The sequence below is a fragment of the Tinamus guttatus genome, unplaced genomic scaffold (assembly GCF_059628265.1).
Source record: "Tinamus guttatus ecotype Peru unplaced genomic scaffold, ASM5962826v1 Tinamus_guttatus_pri_ptg000287l, whole genome shotgun sequence".
Classification (NCBI taxonomy): domain Eukaryota; kingdom Metazoa; phylum Chordata; class Aves; order Tinamiformes; family Tinamidae; genus Tinamus; species Tinamus guttatus.
The window spans coordinates 3560599-3582767 of NW_028288821.1; the positions used below are offsets into that span (position 1 = coordinate 3560599).

Here is a 22169-nt window from a genome sequence, read left to right on the forward strand (position 1 = left end):
GCAATGTGACGGCTCCCCAGAGCTCCTCACCATTAGCTCAGCTTGCCCAGCTGCCTGTGGTTACCTCGTCACCAAGCAGTTATCTCCTCCCGTCCCTGCTTCCCTTGCACTGACAATGTTGTGCTGCTGCTGTTCCCTTTTGCCAGATGCAGCTGATCAGCTGGATGTGTTTTGGGAAGGGCGTAAAGTCCTGGAAAGGACAAGGGGCTGCGACTCAGCAAATGAAGAAGAGGAGGAAGTCTACTCTGAGAAGCAGGGAGGACTCAGTGCCCTGGGGAAAAGGGGTGAGCTTGAGAACCTCAGGCCAAAGCCCTCCTGGTTCACCGTTTAACTTGCGGGAGTCTTTGGCAGCTTCTGGAGCTGGAAAGGCCGAGCAGATCCCCAGGACAGGACATACCAAGGTGGTTACATCTCTGCCAGAGGAGGTAGCGAGGAAGGAGCAGGTGTTTGTTGTGCTCTCGCCCTTGCCGTGCTCAGCCAGCACAGGCAGAAGGGGCAGAAGTTTGCTCAGGTCATGACAGATGCACTGTCCGCTTGCAGTAAAAAGAAGGAACAGATTTTAATCTCAGTGAAGAAAGAGGCTCTAGCCACGTGCACTGCTCACACAGGTGCTGACAAGGACTTTTAACAAGGAGGTTGAGGAGTTTCTTGAAGGAAATAATGTGTGTCACCTGGAGCCCAAGTGAAAGCTGCTGGTTTTGACTTCTGAGGGCAAGCTAAACAGCAGGCTGCAGCTCCAGGAGATTCAGATGGACAGTGACCCCAGTGCCAAAGCAAGCTGAGCACAGAGCTGGAGCTGCTCTCTATATTCCAGCAATGAAGTAATGGAGGGCTCCATCTGTCAAACATCCCAGGTTTGCCTAATCAGAGCCCAGAGCAGCCAGGGGGATCAGGAAGGAGAAGCTCCTGACCAGACAGGCAAGGAGAGGGTGAACCTGGGGAGAAGTCCTAGGGAACAGGAGAGAAACATACTTCAAAAAGGTGATAAAAAAAGTAGGGAGGGGCTTGTCCCTTAGGATCAGTAGGGGTTGGTGCTGTGAGAGGAGGCGCAGGGATCCCCCCATGGAGCGGAGTGAAGAGAACAACGGCAGAGAGCTGCCACTTGGACTCTGTCTCTCATGTGGGAAAAAAATACATTATCAAAAATCTCCCAGTCTGTGCTGTACATCCCAGTGTTTTAAGGCAGGCTCTTGACTTTCAGCTCTAACTCATTGTTTCCTTATTTGGGGTTTGTCTTCGTGTGAACTTCCTCAGTCTCTGGCTCCTTCATGGCTGTTACTTGCTTCAGGGCAAAGGAAATTGTGCTTTTCTTCTCCTGGCTCCATCTCCTCTGCCCTGTGTGCTCTCAGTCTGTACTACCAGGAGCTCCAGAGAGTTACAGGCTTTGGCAATGTGACAGCGGTGCTTGTTGCTTGGCCTTTGTGTGCTATGAGGAGACTTCTCAAACTGTGAGTCCTGCAACCACTGGGGTACTCATTTGGGTTAAGCGGGGAAGGACTGGTAAAACTGCAAAGAAGGAAAGGTCTGAATTGTGATCTCCAGTGTTTATTCCTTCCTCTAGGAACAGAGAACAAATATTTCAGTGAAAACAAGTGAAATTCAAAGTCCTTATGTTCCAAAAAAAATTTATTTAGTGGAATTTATTTGTTTAAAATACATAGAACTGAGCGTGGTGGAAGGGGATATATAAGCAGGCCTGACATTCACAATTCAAGGCTTCAAGGCATTTAGGAAATACAGGTACTCTGGGAAATCCCACAATAAAGCACTAACTTCTGATCCGTCTGGCACTCTCTGGGCAGTTTTCCCAGTTTCCCAGCACTTTCAGGCACTCACTGGAGATAGACAACAAACAGCTGCAGAAACCTCCCACAAGAGATGCTGAGTGGTGAAGTGCTGCTCTTTCCCAGGAAGGTAAGTGCTTGATTTGAAAACGTAGGACTTTCACACAGTCCTTTGCTCTAGGAGGGCTTCAGATGTAGGGCAGAGCACCAGGGGTGGCTTTAGGTGTTTTTGCTAGAGTGAACACTCTTCCTTTGCTTAGGGAAAGTTTCTTTTGGCTTCAGGCTGTTCTGTTCTTCACCCTCTCAAATACCTGCATCACCTTGCCTGCTGGGATGCAGCCTTCTCTCACGATGGTGATGCCACCTTCCCAGAGCAAGAACAAGAAAGTCAGAACAACCCCCGTCACAGCCCAAGGGAAAGGAAGGAGGCATAAAGTAATGCTGTGGACTAGTAGAGCTATCAAATGCTCCAGGCCTCCAAATTTTAAAGCTCTGTAGCAAGTTGACCAGGAACTTTGTTAAAAATGGAAATGTCTGCTGACTCTATCCCAATACTTATTTCAACAGTTTAGTTTTCCATTAGAGAATCACACTCAAATGATAATCCAAACCCAACTAATAAGATTTCAGCTTGTGATGTTGCATTATTGCAGAAAAATTCCACCTTATTCCTACCTTTATTCTGGTGGTCTACAAGGAATATACTGCCTGTTTTTAAGAAGCATCCACCCCTACACTTGAAGCATTTTGTTCTTACAAGGTTGACTTTACATGCACCACCCAGTTTCTCCTCACTGCCTCACTCTCTGTCAACACTGAGGTACTCCAAGGACATCTTTTGTTTGTTCCTCTTCATCAACATGTTTGCAAATGTCCAGGCACTCAAGAAATGTTACTCTTGGAGCACACTGCACTGCCAGATTGATATTATTGAAAGGAATGGAAAGATTCCAGGAAAATCCTGTTGCACATAGAAAGGGCGGTTCTCACACTCACTTTCATCAATCTTTGTGCAGTTGACCACAGTTGATGCCACCACTTCATCAGATTCTCCGTCACAGAGAACACCCTCTAGCTTATGACCAAGACGCCTGTAAGGAAAAGAAGGAACAACACTATCCAGTACTTCAGATGACATTGAGCCAGATTCCCCTTACTGCAGTACAGGCCATCAGCTCATGATCTTTATGATCATGGTGTACATTTTCTGGCCACCCAAAAGACAGCTATAAATATCAGTTCTGATTACTGGAGGGGATACTTACGAGATGACCATATCATGGTGTGTGCTGTCAACCTCTCCACTAGGATTAGCAGAGGTGATTGCCAAGGGTCCTGTCATGTCGATGAGGTGTACCAGGACGGTCAGGTCAGGTACTCTGATCATAATGCTGTCTTGAGTCCCCACTCTGCTGTAGCCTGCTCCAACCCCTTGACAGACAGGCAGAGGGTGTTGACAGATTAGAGATTGGCACAGACCTCCCAATTTCCTGAAGTTTGCAAGTGGCTCTGCTGCATACCCCCAAGCAAAATTACTTGCACCATTCTCTTGGTGCAGTTTCACATAAGCAGCACCCTAGATTAGAAATGCATGAGAGCGGCTATAAAAATTCAGGACTAACCGGACAGGAAGAAGTAAAAGGGAAGCAGTTAAAACCTTAGTGACTGGAGATCAGCATGGATGATTTCAGAGAAATGTAGGACATAGGACTCTTCCAGATCAGAATCTAACTTCTGTGACTGCTTTCCATCCTTTCCACACTAGGGACTTTAAGAGGTGAACTCCCAGACTCCCTCCTCGCATGAGCCTCCCTTGCTTTGAGTCTGCCTGGATTTACAAGGCTCTTGTGTGGGCTCGCACTGCTAAGGACCTGTTCCAGCTCATTAATACCTTCTGATAGACATTTTAGCAGGGCGAGTAATAGTTTGAGAGAGATTTTTTCAGCGTAAAGTGAACATAAGCTCTTCCTATTGCCATCCAGAAGGATGTGTGGATTGCAGTGCTGTTGTGCTGAAGACCCGAAAGAGGGACAAGACAAGTAGAAGCCAGGGTACATCCCACCTAACTTCTTCAGCCACTCTCCCTTCTTGATAATGCAGCCGATGCCACCAGGATAAACATTTTCCATGAAATCCCAAAGCAGTGGACTGATGGGAGGAGCTGCAGCTCGCAGCTGGTCCAGGTTTGAAATAAAAATGCAGATGGGCTTTTCTTGAGGCCTGTCCTGCACAAATGAGGAAGAGAGGAGGAAGAAAGGTAAGGAGAGAATCTCTGACTTGAGAAGATTTTAACCCATTAGGATCCCATTTCATTTACTTCCCAGGAACCATGAGCTTCAGAAAGCAAAATGCTATCTCTGCACAAAATACTGAGAAAAGAAGAGGACTGTATGCTGTGATTTGTGTAACACTTCAGTTCTGCATATGCAAACTGAAGGAAAGGGAGAGCTTTAGTCTTCTCTTGGGATCTTAAATCCCCTGCTTTGGTGCAGCAACATGAGGGAAGATGATGCTCTACTCATTATCAGGGCTTTTAATTTCGGTATCCAGGGGCCCAATGTTCTTCTAGCTTATGCTGGTATAAATCAAGGACAACTTCACAAATTAACAATAGAATAATAGATAGAGAATCAGGCTGCCCCAAAGCAAGTGTCTGTATCTCTTTCATCTCCCTGATGCTTGGAAATACCCTTGCAATGCAATGAACAGTGATATGGAGGGAAAATAAGAAGAGCTCACAAAGCGGTGTCATTTCAGTTCTTGAGTGACATCAGTTTCATGAGACCCAGGTGACTAAGGATCTGGGCATGTATTTACATTCTGTTTATATTATCTCATCCATGGGGAAGGTTAGCACTGGCACCAAGGCAGGAAAGAAAAGACTGCCTTTGTTACCGATGTTCAGGCCATTGCCAGCTGAGATAGTCTGTTATGCTTATTTCTCTGGGCTAGCCAGGAAATTGCCTCATGGAGAACAGACAGGGCCAGGGAGAAAAAGATGTATTTAAGGTGCAAAATTTGAGACCGATTCCAACTCTGAATGTCTCCAGAAGTCTGGGGAAATTTAGAGTTGGGTTTCTAATTCAGCAGTTCATAAGGCAGAGGAAAATACATCTTGGACCCTCTTTGCACAGGTGCCAGGGCTGCTGCTTTGCCCCTCGCAGTGAGGCACAATGGGACTGTTTAATGTACAGTGTACACCAAGAGTAGTGAGTGTTATCCCCAGGCGGCTCAGATCACAAGATGGTCCATGATATTTTGCTGTGACTGCTCATAAACTTTACCCACAGCCAAATGTTTATTCTTTGGGAGACTCAGAACTGGGAGATCCCACTTCTGGTTGTGCACAACAAGATCCAGCTAACAACATCTCCCCTGTATCCACACCTTGATTCTGTAGACCTTCTCGATGGCCTGAGGGTGTTTGCAGGACGCAGCCAAAGCATACACGGTGTCTGTTGGCACCCCGCACACTGCCCCGGTGTTCAGCAGGTCTGCGATCGTTCTAAGGCCACTCGTGCAGTGGGACCTGGGGCAAACGCAGGGTGGAGGGTCGTCATGGTCCTCCTTAGAGCTCCCAGCCTGGTAATAATCAGGGGCAACACAGACATTACTTGCAATATAGCTGGAATAACCAAACATACGCATCGCAGGCCAGGATTCAGGTATCACGTTGTGCCAGGCACAAGGCGGAGGCAGCACTTTTAGGTGTACTTCACCTGAAGTAGATCCAATAAATTAGATGGCAGAAGTGCTTATTTCTGTCCCAATAACAGTCAAAGAAACTAGCTCAGATTTGGACATTTGAATTGCTGATGTCTAATATTTCAGGAGATGAATCCCAGCAGAGTGACTGCTTCCTGCAGAAAAAACTATCCTCCAAAGTGAACCAGACAAACCAGTTCTTGATGTTGAAAGAGTTAAAAGAGGGGAAAATCCATGAAAGTTTGACCTTCCCTAGGTGAGGCTGAAGGCCCTGCAGTGTCCCTCCTGAACAGCAAATCTACAACATCATGAAAAGAATCTCTTACCATGAAGAGGGGGGGTCCCATCATTATCAGATCCTTCCCAAACATGTTGTTTGCAAGTGATGCTGTTGCTCCATAGAAACAAATGATGCTGAAAATGCTTAGCATCACAACTGGGGGAAAAAAAGGCAGGAGGAGGGGTCAAAGGAAGTGTGTCTTATGACTTCCCAGAATAATAAACTCATTTCAGTCTTTCCTCTCATGCCATACTTGTAGCACTTGTAGTTCAGCACATTTATGGGACTGAAAGTTCAAAGCATTTCCAAACTTGCCTGTCTTTGCTATATGACTCTTTCATCCTGCTGAAACAGCTTCTGCAAAGCATCTTGTTAGAGCAGCTAGCAAAGAAAAATCTCAATTGCTGTGAAGTCATGACTTTAACAGAGTTACTGCTGTCCACACCAGTGGCACATCTAGTCCAGCCCACATTCTAATTTGCCCCAAATCTTGGCTCTCTGTATGACTAATAGAAAGCAGGACTGCCTGGAATCTTGGGAAGCTCTCTAGACCCAGAAGGATCAGCCATACCCACAATGTTTAGGAGGAACTCCTAACAAGATGCTGGGAATAATACGAGGGAAAGTTTTCTCATCCAGCTATGTAGATGAAATGCTCAGCATCTGCAGCTTGCACACACAGTCTTCTAGGAACAGGCAACACACTCTCCTGCTTATTCACGTATTTTGGTGCTGAACTTGTGCAGAATAGTGTTCCTTAACCAGGAACCCATCATTGCATTCTCTGAAGATTTGAAGAGCAAGTTCACCTGCAACTCACTTTCAAATGGCCAAGGGAGGTTCTCCACTGTAAAGAGCAGAAAACAAATGATCAAGAGCTCCATTGCAAGGGTCATGAAGAGAAGGACCACATTAAAAGAGGAAGCTGTGGAAGGAAATAGAAATAAAAGGCACCGGCATCAGAGAAAGTGGCATATGTGTAAAAATGTTTGTGAAGCAGAGCAATAAATGATCTGACTTCCCTGTTCGTGCAGGGGAGTGGGAGCACATAGGTATGGCTGTTTAGTTAGCCCTCCGCTTTCATGAGACAAGGTGCCAAGCCCTTGATCTGCCAGCACACTGTGCTCACATGGAAAATTCTTCTGCAGCAGCCAAGAACATCCTGATTTACAGCAGCTGAGTTAGAGGATGGCTGTGGATATATGCCAGCGGCCCAGTCTAACACTTTTACCTTAACTGAACCTTTTATTTTCTTTGAAATGTTCTTCCACTCCCTTATGACTATCCTATTATGACTTCTAAGCCCAGCTCAGCTTCTGTTGTTGGCTGTGGGCAAAACATCTCTATTCTGGCCTAACTGGAGGGACAGAGAGAAAGCTGAGACTCTCTCACTGTGAGCTTGTATATCTCCACCACAGAGGAGCTACCAATTAGATTAAGGATATGACCCCAGTTGGTCGTCAATAATCAGTTACACAAGATACTGAGACTTACCGAGAATAATTAAAAAGGTATTGAGTACCAAAAAGGCAGCAGAACCAGCAGTGAATCCTTCACTCTTTCCTGCACCGATGTTCACCAAGTGGCCTGAAATAGAACCAGTAGATCATTAAGTGCAGCATAATCAAATAACAACCTATCTGCAGCTGGAAGGACTGAAGTTCAAACTAACTCATGGTGTCCACTATAAAGAAATCCGTTGCAATGAAACACGTCTGCACTACAAAATATATGAGGTATTAGCTGAAGGACCTATGATGATTACTCAAGAAGCTGAGTGTGTCATTTTATTTTGCTTCAGCTTGTAATAGACACCAATGTGTCTTTCTGGGTTTGGTGGAAGAGATTAATAACTTTCTGACATACCTCTTAAGTAATAGCTCTAACTTTCCCAGAAGGTGGTAAATCTAGTAGGAACTGGCCAGAGCATGAGCATGCTGCTAAAAAGGAACTAAATAATGCATTTTTTACTGCCCACCCATGCCATTTTGAGACCTCCTTTCGTGTGCTCAAGTATATGAGCACAAGCCAGGATGTTGACTCATTCCCATTTGTTGCATCCTTTTTCAAAGAGAAATATTGATAAACCCAGTATCAGTGAATCTCCTGGGAGAACGAATTCTGTTGGAAAAAGCAGTGTGAACAAATTCTAACTGTTTCCAATAAGGAAAGCAGTAAGTACGCTCTTGCATTACCTGCAAATCGAAGCCAGGTCCACGCTCCCCAAAAGGCAGCATAACAGAATGGAAGAATGCAGCCAGACTTTCTTCCTCGTTGAACTTGGATCCTGCACACATACAGCTGCATTACAGCTCCTGGGATGAGCACAGAGGGTATAGAGAGCTGTTGTTTGATGGGGTCATTGAAAGTACCCTGAATGGCAGAGATTGCAGCCAGGCCATTACAGATGTAGAATAGGGCATCTGGCAGTTCAGCATTGGTGCTGCTTTGGAAATCTTTCGATCTTGTGAGACAGACTTTGGCAAACATGAGGGTGGTTTGAAGAGCTGAGCTGGACATAGCCTGGACCCCAACTGGTATCAAAGCCTTCTCCCCAATGGAGTTGATAAGGCTGGCAAAAGTGGCGTACATTGAGAGGGCAGTGCAAAGGCTGCAGGCAGCCCCAAGGAATAAGTAAGCACCTGGTGTTGGGATCTGATGGATGGTAGCAGTTGTGAGGACAATGAAAGAGGCGTTTTGCAGCATTTCTAGGGTATCTTTGTGGAAAGACATCAGAAACAACAGGCAGGCAACAGCCAGGAAGAACCAACCTCCAAACATTCCCAGTCTACTTTCCTGAGTCTTCTCTGGCCCAGTGAAGGTGGTTAGAACAAACTCTTCCCAAGATATCACCAGCCAGTACAGGCTATGAACGCCAAACTTGGTAGTGTGATAGGCATCATCTCTCAGATAGCTGTAGAAGCTGGACAGCAACTGACAACTGGAAATGATGGATATCCATGCTGCTCCAATACAGAAGGTCTTCATGTATCCAAAGAAGTAGAAAACAAATATAAAGGAAGAGACAGCATCACAGATGTTGCCTAGGGCCATGGGTTCAGCATACTTCGTATTCTTTTTCTTCTCTTCTCCAATGGCCTTGGAAGAGCCCTTCTGTGCTGATCCCAGTAACAAAACATTGAAGAGTGGATGCCCAAAGCCTGGGAGAACGTACCGTTGCGTGATGCCCTTGAGCAGAAGAGCCACTGCCCCATACAACCCACACACAACAATGACCAACTCAACGGCACCTGACACGATCAGAGCCCACTGGCCAAAGAGTGCAACTGCTTCAAACACCAAGGCAAGAGCGATGGCCCCAAATATGAAGGGCATGATATAGTTCACTGTGGCTGAGCAGAAGGAGAGGATGAAGGAGATGGAAATGTAAGCCACCAGCCCAGCCACAGCACTTTGACTGACAGAGGGGTGGGCCATGGCAGCAGGCAGGAGGTGACTGGCATTCTCTGAGGCCAGAGTTGAGTTCTGCCAAGGGGGATATGCAGCTGAAATGATGCGTGTAGCCCCATAGCTACTCCATAGAGCAGAAAAGGTCAGAAAGGCTGCACCTCCAAGGTGATCATACTTCCGGAAGGCAAGGAATCCTGCCAGGAGCTGGACAAAGCCTCCAATCAAGACGAGGTGGACACCTGAGAGACACAGGAACACAGTGTCATGAGAGGAGCAAGCTGCAGAGAGGCCTGAGTTGCAGGGAGTAGATCTGTGTCTCCAAACGCTGGAGGACATCCCACTACGGGTCCTACAGCCTTCTGGTCACTGGCTCTATGCCCTCTGGCTTTCCCTCTCTTCCTACCTTTATGCTCAGTATAGCAAATGGATCTGACAGAGCTCCAGTCTGGTTTAGATCTGTGAAAATAAGTGGAAGGGGGAAAGTACGTGAAAGGTTCGGACCAGGTTCATGGCAGAGTCGCTAAGGAAGGACGGATCCCGGGGATCACATTTAGCTTCTGTACATTGGAAAAATGGTTCTGTGGATTGGCCCACAGGGATGACTCTGTAAAAACTTTTTCCTAGCGTCTTATGCTACTACCTAGAGCCTCCAACCAACAACCAAGATGCCCTCCTTGGAAGGCAAGGCCTCACCTGCGAGGATGTCTTCTGCGTCCGTGGGCCTGATGCCGCTGTGAGCCGTGGCAAAGTTCTGCAGGCAGAGGAGGAAGGCGCTGACGACGTTTGCCAGGAGCCCCAGCACTGACGGCTCGCTATAAAACACGGCCGCAAAGCCTGCTGCGCTCGCCATGGTCGTCTCCCTTCCAGACAAAACAGCCGTGTCAGTGGTCACCCACAACCTCACTGTCTCTCCCCTCGTGTCTCCGTCTAGACGGGTGCTGCTTTGGCACAGACGCCCAGCCAGTGTTCAAAGCCTTGCCCCTGCTCCAAGGGGGAGAAATTGGTGACAGACTCAGGTATTTCCATAGTGCCTCCCTGCTCATAGCTCTAAACAAAGGCCCAATTCAAAGCAGGAATTTAGGTGCCTACTTTCCAGAGACTTATCCAGAAAAAACACACACAACCTATTTAGGCTACATGGATTTCTGGCAAAAACATGTTTAGGTGCCCCAAAGCGCTGCAGGTGGTGGTGATGGTTCCTGCCTCCTCTTCTCCGGCTGCTGTAGATGGGGAGGAATGAATAGTCTAACACAAATGAGCAAACATTCAGATGAAAGCCACAAGGTATTTTGAGCTATTCCAGGACATTTCTTATCCACTATTACAGACAAACAGGCAGGCATTGCACTCACATACACAGTCTCCCTTCCAGATGGAATTTTCCAGCTCCATCCCTTTCTTGAAATTATAGTGACTAAATAATCTATTTTCAAACCGTTCATATTTCTACCATTAACGAGTCTGTTTGCAAGCAGCCCCCACATTTCCATTCCTCCGCACTCCTGGGTACCATGAGCTGGAGTTTGCTCTCTGGAGGTTTTTGTTAGGAAACAAAGACAAAAATAAAATGGCAATGTTCTTGTTATTTTGTTATTTTTAGAATATTTTATGACCTAAAGGAGCTGGAAAAGTAGCCAAGTGATGTATTTTGTTCTCTGCCACCTCAAAAAAAGCCTTTCAGAGAGTAAGAAAAGGACATAGAGCTACAACTGATATGGGAAGGGAAGGAGAGCTAGGGGACAGTGACTGTTTCTACCAGGCAGGGAGCAGTTTTACTCATGTTGACGAGCCAATACTCAGCTTAAACCCCAGCATCTAATATTAAACACTATAATCCTGGGCATACAACAGGATTGTTAACAATTGTTAAACAAATGATGTTTAACAAACATTGATGGCCTCTGGATTCCTTTGTTTCATTCTTTTCTCGTATCTGTTTTCCCTCAAACCTGTTTCTTCTAAATTTACACAGAAATCAAAGACAGAGGGTAAAAGGGCAATGCTGGCTCCTAACAGCTCTGAACTGATTCGACAAACTAAATTTTGGAACAACAGTTTTAAACTGAACATACCTCCAGGGATCAGCTAATTCATTCAATTGCTTAACTGTGCTAAAACTGAGATGTGTCTGTTCAGAAAGAGCTTCACCAACTCATAGCTCTGCAGGAAGAGCACTCTCTTCAGTGTCAAGCACCTTATGAAGTGCTGACCTCGACAGGGCCCTATGAAATCAGGCATTGCATCCTTAGAAGTAGCAGAGCAGCTATCTGTGGAGCCCATGATGTTGACACTTTTTATGGCATCCAGATACAAATAAGCAGCTTAGCTGAAATGGTTATACTTGGATAAAGGCCACAATATTAAGTTCCTCCAGATGTTCATCTTTGAAATAGCTCCTACAGTGACTTTCTAGGCATGCTGAACAGAGCACCTGCTTTGAGTCTTCCTCTGGAGAAGGACGAGACGGATTTGCTGGTGGAGGACAGCCTGGCTAGACGACTGCTAGCAGAAGTGATTTTAAGTTTGTCAAGACTCCCTTGGTTTGCAGCTCCTGCATGACTAGCTATGCTAGCAGTTTTTGACCCTATGGCAGGCAGTTTAGTTTTGCGAGGGACATAGGGACACTAACAGGACTGCTTCCCTCTGATTGCAACGAAGGCTTGGAGAGTTTTTTGTAGGGCACCTGAGAAGCGGGGAAAAGGCACTGGAATGTTCCATATGGAGGTATAAAGGGAAAGGAAGCTAGAGGATTTAGAGCAAGGTATGAGAAAGGAGGAAGACGAAGGACCTTCCCTTGTAAGGAGAGGGCTTGGGGTTGTACAAAAGGGCCATTTCAACATTGGGGAGGTGGAGTCCCATGCCTCCCCTCTCTATTCCATGCAATATAAGAATACTTCAGAAACAAATCCCCTCCTGACATTCTCCCCGGGATAACAGCACCAGTGATGACCCAGGCTGCTCCAGGATGCAATGAAGCAAGATCCTGCATGGAGGCATCTCGAGGCACTTTCTGCTCACAGTGTGCCTAGGTCTGCAAAGCAGACTTACATGTGGAGATTAGGTAGGCAGTACGGAACAGTGCAGAGCTTGAGGAGCAAATGAGGACTTCCTTTGCACTATGCGGGGTCATCAACCAGCACAGCTGGTGTTCAGCAAACTGCAAGGCCTTCCCAAGGTGGAGAGGCCCCCAGTGCCAGGGACACTGCCAGGCCTTACAACCACAGGAGAGAGCTGGTCCTGTTAACGAGAGCGGACAGCCCAGGCTGATCCTTACTGCGCACAAACCCATCAAGAACCCTTGCACCTCCTCTGTCTACTTACCACTTGGAGCTTCTGGACACCCCAAGCCTCCTGCTACTTTGACTCTTTTCCAGTTGGCATGGCCTTTCAGCCAGACCCATGTGGTCATCTCCAGCCTGGCTGGAGCATCTCAGTGCCTTCTACTCGCCCCCTTGCTCACTGTAACTTCCCTTCCCCCCTTCCAGAGCAGCCCTCTCCCACATACATCGCCCTCTTATTTCTTGGCAACTCCAGTGAATTCAATGAAAACTGTGATACAACACTGCAGACATCACCATGTGTGGCTGCTCAACCCAAGCATCCACTGCCTGTGTTTCTTTACCCTGTTTAATAGCATCAACAAAGACAATGGGAATATGCTGGTATATGGAGACGTTGTCTCCATGGGAGGCTGGAGCAAAACTTAGAAGGCCATTGGATTTATAAATAACTACCCAAAATCTCTCTTTTGCGGACATGTATCCCCAGTGACATTTTGCTATTAGTTTTCTATCCCCTCTTAATGATAACGAATGTTTACATAGCTCTCAGAAAATAATGTGTCTCACAAGATAAATATGCAAAAGAATGAAGTGAAATCCCCTTTGGATAAGCGTGCTGCAGGATTAGCAGTACCTCACAACTCTGCATGGCAGGAATACATATCACAACTCCTGATCTCATCTGGTGAAAATCAGCACGAAGTTGTCTAAGAGGCATTGCTACATTCACCGTGATCAAAAGTCTGGCTAATATCTTCTAGAAAATCCAAGCTGTTTCTATATGGCTGTTTGCAGAATACATCAATTTAAACTGATATTTTGTACACAATAATATGCATAATATTAAATGACCCCCCAAGCATTTCCCCAAAGTCCAGGCATTCACCTAGGGATGAATGAAGGGTCCTGGTGTCTCCTGGCACCTACCACATAGATCTCACGTCCATATTAATATTTCAGTGAACCTGCAGCACATGGAAGGCAACATTGCAGCACTGCTGATTTAGAAGACGGAAACTCAGGAAAAGATTCAGCCAAATAGCAGAATACCAAAGGGTTTTAAAAGAAGCATCAAATTAAAAAACACAACACTCCTATCTGCAGCTTGGATTACCTGTTTTGGTGACACTTCAGCTCAATGGGAGGATGCTCTTGTCCCTCTCATTTCCTGGTAAGTACCATTTTTATAGCCCTCCTCTGTAGGAGGAGCCTAGGGCCAGTTGCTTCACCCATTGGCACCTGTGGCGTTTTGGAAACAAGAAGTTCCCTGAACCTCATCAGTTATTGTCCCAAAGCTTTTTCTATTTCCTGAAACCAAAGGGGTTTCCCTTCAGTTCAGCCCAGAAAAAACGCACCCCCCTCACCTCTTTCCCCCACCCTCTCCGTCTCCAGAGGCTGATGTCATCACACTTGAAATTCATTTGAAAAAAAAAAAAAGGGAAAAAAAAAGGAAAACCAAAACAAAAAGCAAATTGCCTTCCAGAAGCATATATAAAGCCTGACACCGAAGCACCTTGCAGACAGACACCTCTCCCATCACTCGAATAGAGCAGTTCAGAGCTGGAGATTTAGCAATGTTAGCAGCTACCAGAATGGTCTACTTAACTTTGCAGGTAAATACTACTTCATGTACAAAATCTCTCCATCTCTGGTCTTTCCCTTTTTGCTTTAAAGAGCTACTTTTGCTATTGGAACAGTTCCTCAAGTGGTCAAAATCGTTATGACATTAAATGGGAATGTGCCCCCATATTAACAAAACCAGGTGGTTTTCACAGGCACTTTTCATGGTTACTAACCTGCTCCTTCTCTGTGCTTACTCCTTTTATGCATCTCAGATATCTTGTACAATGCCATGGGGAGGTTTTGTTGCTCTTTGGGAAGGGCTGCATGTTTCCTACTCCTCGTATCCACTCTGAGCTGGTCCCTCCTCGCAGCTCTAAGAGGACTGCATGGTAGAGCTTGAAAGCCGATGCTGCCCCTTCTACGATGCTGCTTTCTCCTCTGGCTATTCTTGGCACCCTGGCTGGACTGGGCATTGGAAAACATTTTTTCATCTTAAGCATGTAGGCTCTCAAATTTAGTTTTATCCACTTATTTGGTCTATGAATGTCTTTACTGTGCCGTGTTAGAGGCACAAATGGTAAAACAGCTCTGAGGGAGCTCAGGCAATTTAGATGACAAGTGATCTTTCTCTCTCTTTACCCTAGAAATCCCAGAAGATCTTGGCAAGCTCCCGACAAGTACATAAAACTGCCACTCATGGTTTGTATCTTTCAGCAGAACAGCATTCTCTCTTCTTTTTTAAATTACTCCTCAAAATAATTGTGTCTCCTGGAAGAGAAGCATGCTCGAGGGTCTTCTTATGTTAATTATTGTCCTGGGTTAAAAAGAAAAAGGGAAAAAGTAAAAAGGGTAAAAATGTTGCTACTAGTCCTGTGCAAAAATAGGATATTTACCTGATTTTGAACCAGATTTTCCAAACTCTCCTATTTTGACCATAATCTTAAAATATTTCAATTGCTGCTGCTACTGGATGGCTCAGATGGGATTCTTAACTCCTCTATTTCCCTTTGCTCATTTATTACAGCTCATCTGTTATTAACATTTCTTAGGGTGATTCATCAATGAGTCTTACTGTAATATCTTGCAGCCTGTGTACGGTCTTCTGCAGTACTGCACATATGCAGTTACTCTAGGAAACAAAATTTAGCAGAGTTTTGCCATGTAGCCATTTGATCTCTCATAAATTTGTATATTAACTTATTTTGTATGCATAATTAAGAAAACTAATAAAATTCAGAGAACTTAATGAGCAACTCAGAACAACAGAAATGCTAATAATCCATGCAAGTCTACTAGCTCTTGGAGAAGCTTTTTATACACGGTCATTTTTATTTAGTTAGTTCTATTGCCCAGCTGTCCCACCGGAATGAAAACACTGGTGTGTAAAGTATCCTTAATGGAAGGGTTAAAGATGTCACTGTTTATTACAGTGACAAAGAGCATTTCATGATGGGAAGGAAGCAGTTGGAATTGCATGGGTGCAGCATGATTCAGAATGATTTTCTTTCCATCCCTCCAATCTAGTTTGACTTCACTGTTTCCCTCTTGCTGAGGGCGTTGGTGCTTTTGCTTCTGGTATTCAAAAGATACTCTCAGTGTACACACAGATTTTGTCAGCAAAAGATTTCCAAACTGCTGAGTGTCACAGATTTCTATAGCAATATGTTTCACAGGGCTGCTGCAAAGTGTGAATTTTGTTTCAGTGAGTCACAGCTATGATGAGATTCTCAGCTGTGTTTACAAGTGGTTTCTGGGCTCCTAGACTTTAGGTGAGTCCAATACAATCCCAAGCAAACTGTGAGTCAGGAGCCATGACATTTGAAAATGAAAACTTCCTAGTGAAATTAGGAATGGTTATTTTTAATTGGAACATTTTCTGATAAAAAAATAGTCTCATGTGTACCTGCTGGTGAGGTTTCCACCTCCGTCCCTGGAAAGATGATGGAGCAGCTCATCCTAGAGACCATCTCGGCATGTCAAGGAAAATAAGGTGATCAAGACTAGTCAGCATGGATTCACCAAGGGGAAGTCAGGTTTGAAGAACTGATAGCCTTCTACGATGAGGTGTCTGGCTGAATGGACGATGGGAGAGCTATGGATGTTGTCTACCTTGACATCAGCAAGGCTTTTGACACAGCCTCCCATAACATCCTCATAGGGAAGCTCAGGAAGTGTGAGTTGGATGAGTGGGCAGTGAGTTGGATTGAGAACTGGATGGATGGCAGAGCTCAGAGGATCTTGACAAATGGGGTTGCGTCTAGTTGGAGGCCTGTGGCCAGTGGTGTCCCTCAGGGATCAGTACTGGGCCTGATGCTGTTCAACTTGTTCATCAATATCTTGGATGCCGGCACAGAGTGCACCCTGTGCAACTTTGCGGACGATATGAAACTGGGTGGAGCAGCTGACACTGCAGAGGTCTGTGCTGCCATTCAGAGGGACCTAGGTGGGCTGGAGAGGTGGACAGAGAGGAACCTCATGAGGTTCAACAAGGGCAAGTGCACCTCCGCAGGAATAACCCCAGGCCCCAGTACAGATTCAGGGTTGACCTGCTGGAAAGCATCTCTGCAGAGAGGCATTTGGGCGTCCTGGTTGACAACAACTTAACCATGAGTCAGCAGTGTGCCCTCATGGTCAAGAAGGCCAATGGGATCCTGGCTGCATCAGGAAGAGTGTTGCCTGCAGATCAAGGGAGAGGATCCTCCCCCTCTACTCGGCTCTGGTGAGGCTGCATCTGGAGTATTGGGTGCAGTTCTGGGCTCCCCAGGACAAGAGGGACTTGGAGCTTCTAGAGAGGGTCCAGCATAGAGCCATGAAGATGATTAAGGGACTGGCGCATCTATCACATGAGGAAAGATTAAGTAAGCTAGGCCTGTTTATCCTAGAGAAGACTGAGAGGAGAGCTGATCAATATGTATTTAGGGATAAATATGTACCTTACGGGAGAATGGAGGGAGGATGGGGCCAAGCTCTTCTCGGTGGTGGCCAGTGATAGGATAAGGAGTAATGGGTACAGCTTGAAACACAGCAAGTTCTATCTCCATGTCAGGAAGAACTTCTTCACTGTGAGGGTGACAGAGCCCTGGAACAGGTTGCCCAGAGAGGTTGTGGAGTCTCCTTCTCTGGAGATCTTCGAAACCCACCTGGATGTGACTCTGTGCCACGTGCTCTGGGTGTCCCTGCTTGAGCAGGGGGTTGGACTAGGTGATCTCTAGAAGTCCCTTCCAGCCTTAACCATTCTGTGATTCTATGAAAAGTAAGGTTTCCCATAGGATATGGAAATAAAATATTTGTGCTTTCTTCCTTGATTCATATTAACTTCCGCCTGGGATTAGTTTCATTTGGATATACATGCTGGGTCTTATTTGTGTGTGTGTGTGTGTATGTATATGTTGAAAGATTAGCAGTCATGCACATATTAACTACTTTGAATCTTATAGTTTCCATAGTCTTATTATGTGTCTTTTCAAAGTGCTGTTTGTCATTCACCAAAACAAAGCAATTTGTCATTGAAATAAACAGTTCAGCAGTCAGTCAGATATTTTCCACAGAATTATACTACCTCCAACATTTTGGAAGTGGTAACTCCCATACACAGAAAGTATTTTCTGCTCCTTGTCCAGCTCTATATGACAAGACATGAATAGAGACATTGACTTTACCTTGGGAAGATGGATGTTGCTTCTTTTCTAACAGCAAAGGTGGGTTCTGTAGCAGGAAATCATTTTTCTTCAAACTCTGAGTACAGGAGATCTACTTTAATCTGTTTCTGAAGCACAGGCTAGATCTTCTGATATGCCGAACTGAACTTGAAATGTCCAAGGAGAGGCTCACAGCCCGGAAAGCACAAGGAAGCTCCCATATCTCCCAAATCCTTAGGGCTATTCCCAGCCTTCTGACCCAAGGGATGTGCTGGCCAAGTCCTGTTCTCTGGTACCAAAGATGAAGACTTGTGAGCTGTTAGCACATGGGCCACATAAGTCTTACCTCTCCCCCTCTTCCTTGGTGTGCAGTGGTGGCCAGCAGTGCACCAGAGGAGACCGTGACCAGCAGTTTTGCCTCCTTCATCCATGGAGTTCAACCTAAACACTTGTCCAAGGCTGTCTGTCACAGAAGCAAGAGGATGATCCTTGACAGCATTGGGGTTGGCCTTGTGGGCAGCAGGACGCATGTGTTCAATATTGCTCTGCAGTATTGCCGGGTAGGTGCAGCCCTCATATTGCCACAGATTTATGTGGTTCCCATTCTGACACTGTCACCACAAGTAACGGCCACAAACTGAAACACCAAAAGTTCCACAGGAACTTAAGGAAAATTTTCTTGACAGTGAGGGTGCCAGAGCACTGGAACAGGCTGCCCAGAGAGGTTGTGGAGTCTCCTTCTCTGGAGATCTTCCAAACCCGCTTGGACGCAGTCCTGTGCCACGTGCTCTAGGTGACCCTGCGTGTGCAGGGGGGTTGGACTAGATGATCTCTAGAGGTCCCTTCCAACCTTAAGCATTCTATGATTCTATGGTAAGTAGAGCCTTGCTTGGTGGCTGAAGGAGAACTTGTGCCCTGAAGAAGGGGGCTTTTTGGCTTTGCACAATGCTCCTCTCAAGGTCCTTCCCTGGATTTCCCTCTCTTCCATAGGAACTGTATTCCTCAGCAGCCGTGAGCTCTGTCTATGGAAAACCAGGCATAAAGCTCTCCCCAACACTTGCAGCATTTACCAATGGAGTTGCGGTAAGACAGGGTGTTTTAAAAGGAGCTCTGTGGTCCTTTCAAAACACTGCTTGATGTTGCTGGCAGTAGTGAAGGTCCTGGGAGGATGCTGGACCCCAAAGTCCATGCACTACCCTGCAGTGCCATGCATAGTGGTTTTAGAGCAGTAACATGGGTGCCACTGAATGATCGGTAGATTTTGTTCCTGACCTTGTACTAGCATGTCCTTTTCTGCATCTCCCTGGCAGACTCACTCCATGGATTTTGATGACACCTGGCACCCTGCTACTCACCCTTCAGGAGCTGTTCTGCCTGCCCTCCTGGCAGCTTCCCAGATGCTACCTCCAAGCACGAAACCCAATGGCCTGGATTTCTTGCTGGCTTTTAATGTGGGTCTAGAAGTTCAAGGAAGGCTCATGCACTTCTCCAGTGAGGCTCACAACATTCCTAAAAGGTAAATCTCCCTTTCTTCAGCACACGAGCTTAGTGAGCAGAGCTAGAACATGATGCAGCAATTTCCAGAAGAAAAACAAGCATAAGAATGCAATATATCCCTCTTGGTAACTCACATAGCTCTTCAGGCTCATGGCCACTGTTCCAAGCCCTTTCAACAACCAACTAGGTCTCACACTACACAGAATTAGAAACTGAAAGCTCATCATACTAGGAAGAGTGAGAAAGGGAAGGGTCAATAAATCTGTCAACAGGCCTCCTCAAGATGTTAAAATGACATTCTGAGCCAAGTTGAGTGCAGAACCTTGAAGAAAGCCCTACTGAAAGCCAAGAGTCAGTTCTACCATTAGCTGATGAGCCTGTAGTGTATTGAACTACGCAAATGAGAGCAAGGGCAAAATCAGACAGAAGCTTGTGCACAGTTTACCTGTGGGGATTTCCTGTCACAACTTCAGTCTGTGCCAACTGCATTCACCAGGCAGAGCTCTGGCACAATCTAAGAGACAACACAGACCACAAACTGTTATTCTTAGATGAGGCCCATCATTTTTTTTGCATGGGAGAGGGAAAGTTTAGCTGTATGGACACAAATTGTGCCATGCTATCTGCTCTCAGGAAGAAATAATAACTTCTTTCTGGAGATACTGTTCTCACTCTGTTGTCTCAGAAGTTTCAAGTAGGTGCTTAGTTATTCGGTGGTTAAATCCTGAGTCAGATGAATCCTATCTGCAATGGACCCATGGTGGATTTTCAATGATGTGGCAGTTCCTTTCCTGTCCAATGGGCAAGTTTGTTAGGTGAGGTGCTGTGGTAGTCCTTGTGCCATGTTCTGCCAGCCAGGTTGGGTGCTCATACTGGCCATTTCCTCTTTAGGTTCCATCCTCCTTCTGTAGTTGGTACCATGGGCAGTGCAGCTGCCACCGCAAAACTGCTCTCTCTCAGCACAGCCCAGTGCACACATGCCTTGGGCATAGCTGCTTCATTTGCAGGGGCCCCGATGGCAAATGCTGCCACCCAAGCCAAGCCACTGCATATGGGAAACGCAACTCGCCTGGGCTTCGAAGCGGCACTGCTGGCTGCCCGAGGGATGGAGGCCAGCCCTTTCATTCTGGATAGTATCCCTGGATGCTCTGGATTTAGTGCGTTCTACAGCGTCTATGAACCCAAACCACTTGCTGTACCAAGTGACCATCATGAATTCCTCCTGGAGAAGCAGGATATTGCTTTCAAGCGATTCCCAGCCCACCTGGGGATGCACTGGGTGGTTGATGCTGCCCTGTCTGTCCGGAACCTATTCATCAACTATGCAGGCTCTTTCTCTTCCTCTTTGATCCGCACCATTGTGCTGAAGGTCCCAGTATCAAAGTACATTAATAGGCCTTCTCCAAGCTCTGAACACGAGGCCAGACACTCGTTCCAGTTCAATGCCTGTATTGCCTTGCTGGACGGTGAAGTGAGCCTTAGCTCCTTCACAGAAAACAGCATCCACCGGCAGGAATTGAGGGAGCTGCTGGACAAAGTGGTGGTAGAGCATCCTGAAGATAACGTGGCCAATTTCGACAAGATGTATGGAGAGGTAGCACTGCTTTTGCACAGCGGGGATGTCCTGACAGGCAAATGTGACACTTTCTATGGTCACTGGAGAAATCCTCTGAGCAGAGAATCACTCCTGAAGAAATTTCGATCCAATGCCTCTTATGTGCTCTCAGATGAAAAAATAGAAGCCATCATCGCTACAGTAGACAACCTGGAGAATCTGTCAGATAGTTCCCAGCTGGCCTGTACCTTGTGAGAGCAGGGAAAGTGGGGTTTGGGAAAGGGACCTACCCAGGTGAAAGTCTATTTCCTTTCTTCATTGGTGCTTTACTATTCATTTCCAATGACAGAGAAGTTTCTGTCCCTTGAAATCAAAATAGATGCTTTACTACCTAAGGAGCCCATGAAACAGGAAGTGTGTCTGTGTGGGTATTTAGTTCACAGATTAAGTTTCAGCTCACAAATGGTGCTGCCTGAGAAGTTGAAAGGCCATCAAAAATATCAAAAAATCCCATGGACATCTATGAGAATTCTGGGGTGTCACGTGGAAGCCAGTCAGCCCCACACAAAGGAGAGTCTAGATATTATTTTTAATTGCATTCAAATGTACAGAATGGTCTAACTCAAAATAGAGAATGTACAGAGAGAAAGCCTAGACAAGTCCTAAAGAGAGGATGCTTAAACTCAACATCTGGAAAGAAGAAGAAGTTCAGCCACTAAGTAAGTTATGTGCTTCCCTTAATGATTTTCTGGGCTCTGTTTAGATCATGTTCAGTTCTAAGCAAATAAAAATATCTGTGAGTTACTATAAACAACCCTGTCAGCAAAACTCTCAAACATAGAGGGATTTTTTTTCTTCTTTCATGTAAAAGATTCATATTTCTCCCAGAATTTGGGAAGTGTTTGTCACCTCTCTGTGTAGAACGGTTGCTTGAAGGACCCTTGAAACCTGTATGTCTTTTCTGAATGAAAGGTTGTTGTAGATGAGGGATCCAGCATTAGTTATACACCTACATCCTACCCCACCTGCAAGATCATCCGTGCCAAGCCTAGGGCTGTAACATATCATTCTCTTGGCTTTGGGCAGGTAACCCTGGCACCTATTAAGAGCCAAATGGCCAGAGGTAGCCTTTATTGTCAGTGCAGAGTTGAGCCCTCTGAATGGCGATTTGGGCACCTACATGCTGTGACTTCCATTGGGACATTCCCCTCCCAGGAGGGAAACCTTAATAAATGTATCCATTAACTCATCTACCCAGCTGAGATGAAATAATACCATTGATTTAGCAAAAGGTTTGCTTTCATGAGTGCTTGCTGAGCAGCAGAATGGAGAACTGTGTGATGTTCCTTTTCATTTTAAACAAATAGTTGTGATAGAAGATCAAAGGCCCTGTCTCCAACACGGCTGGGGAGATCAAGATGAAACTAGACAGGCAAGAAGAAATGTGGGCTAGTT

The 22169-nt window shown here is 45.9% G+C and overlaps 2 protein-coding genes across 2 annotated transcripts; one reads left to right on the top strand and one right to left on the bottom strand.

The window, feature by feature from the left end:
• Positions 1-2062: 2062 nt before the first annotated feature.
• On the bottom strand, positions 2063-10103 carry LOC148594180 (uncharacterized). The gene is made up of 10 exons (XM_088527635.1): positions 9874-10103; positions 7965-9419; positions 7264-7356; positions 6590-6694; positions 5816-5925; positions 5172-5366; positions 3847-4009; positions 3050-3215; positions 2781-2875; positions 2063-2148 (listed from the first exon to the last, which is right to left on the bottom strand). The coding sequence occupies exons 1-10, from the start codon at positions 10028-10030 to the stop codon at positions 2063-2065; spliced, it is 2625 nt and encodes an 874-aa protein (XP_088383761.1). The 5' UTR covers positions 10031-10103.
• A 3950-nt stretch (positions 10104-14053) lies between these two features.
• On the top strand, positions 14054-20969 carry LOC104577580 (cis-aconitate decarboxylase). The gene is made up of 6 exons (XM_010225070.2): positions 14054-14074; positions 14669-14723; positions 18035-18222; positions 18653-18745; positions 18973-19178; positions 20051-20969. Exons 1-6 carry the CDS (start codon positions 14054-14056, stop codon positions 20967-20969), a joined length of 1482 nt encoding a protein of 493 aa, XP_010223372.2.
• The last annotated feature ends 1200 nt before the right edge of the window (positions 20970-22169 follow it).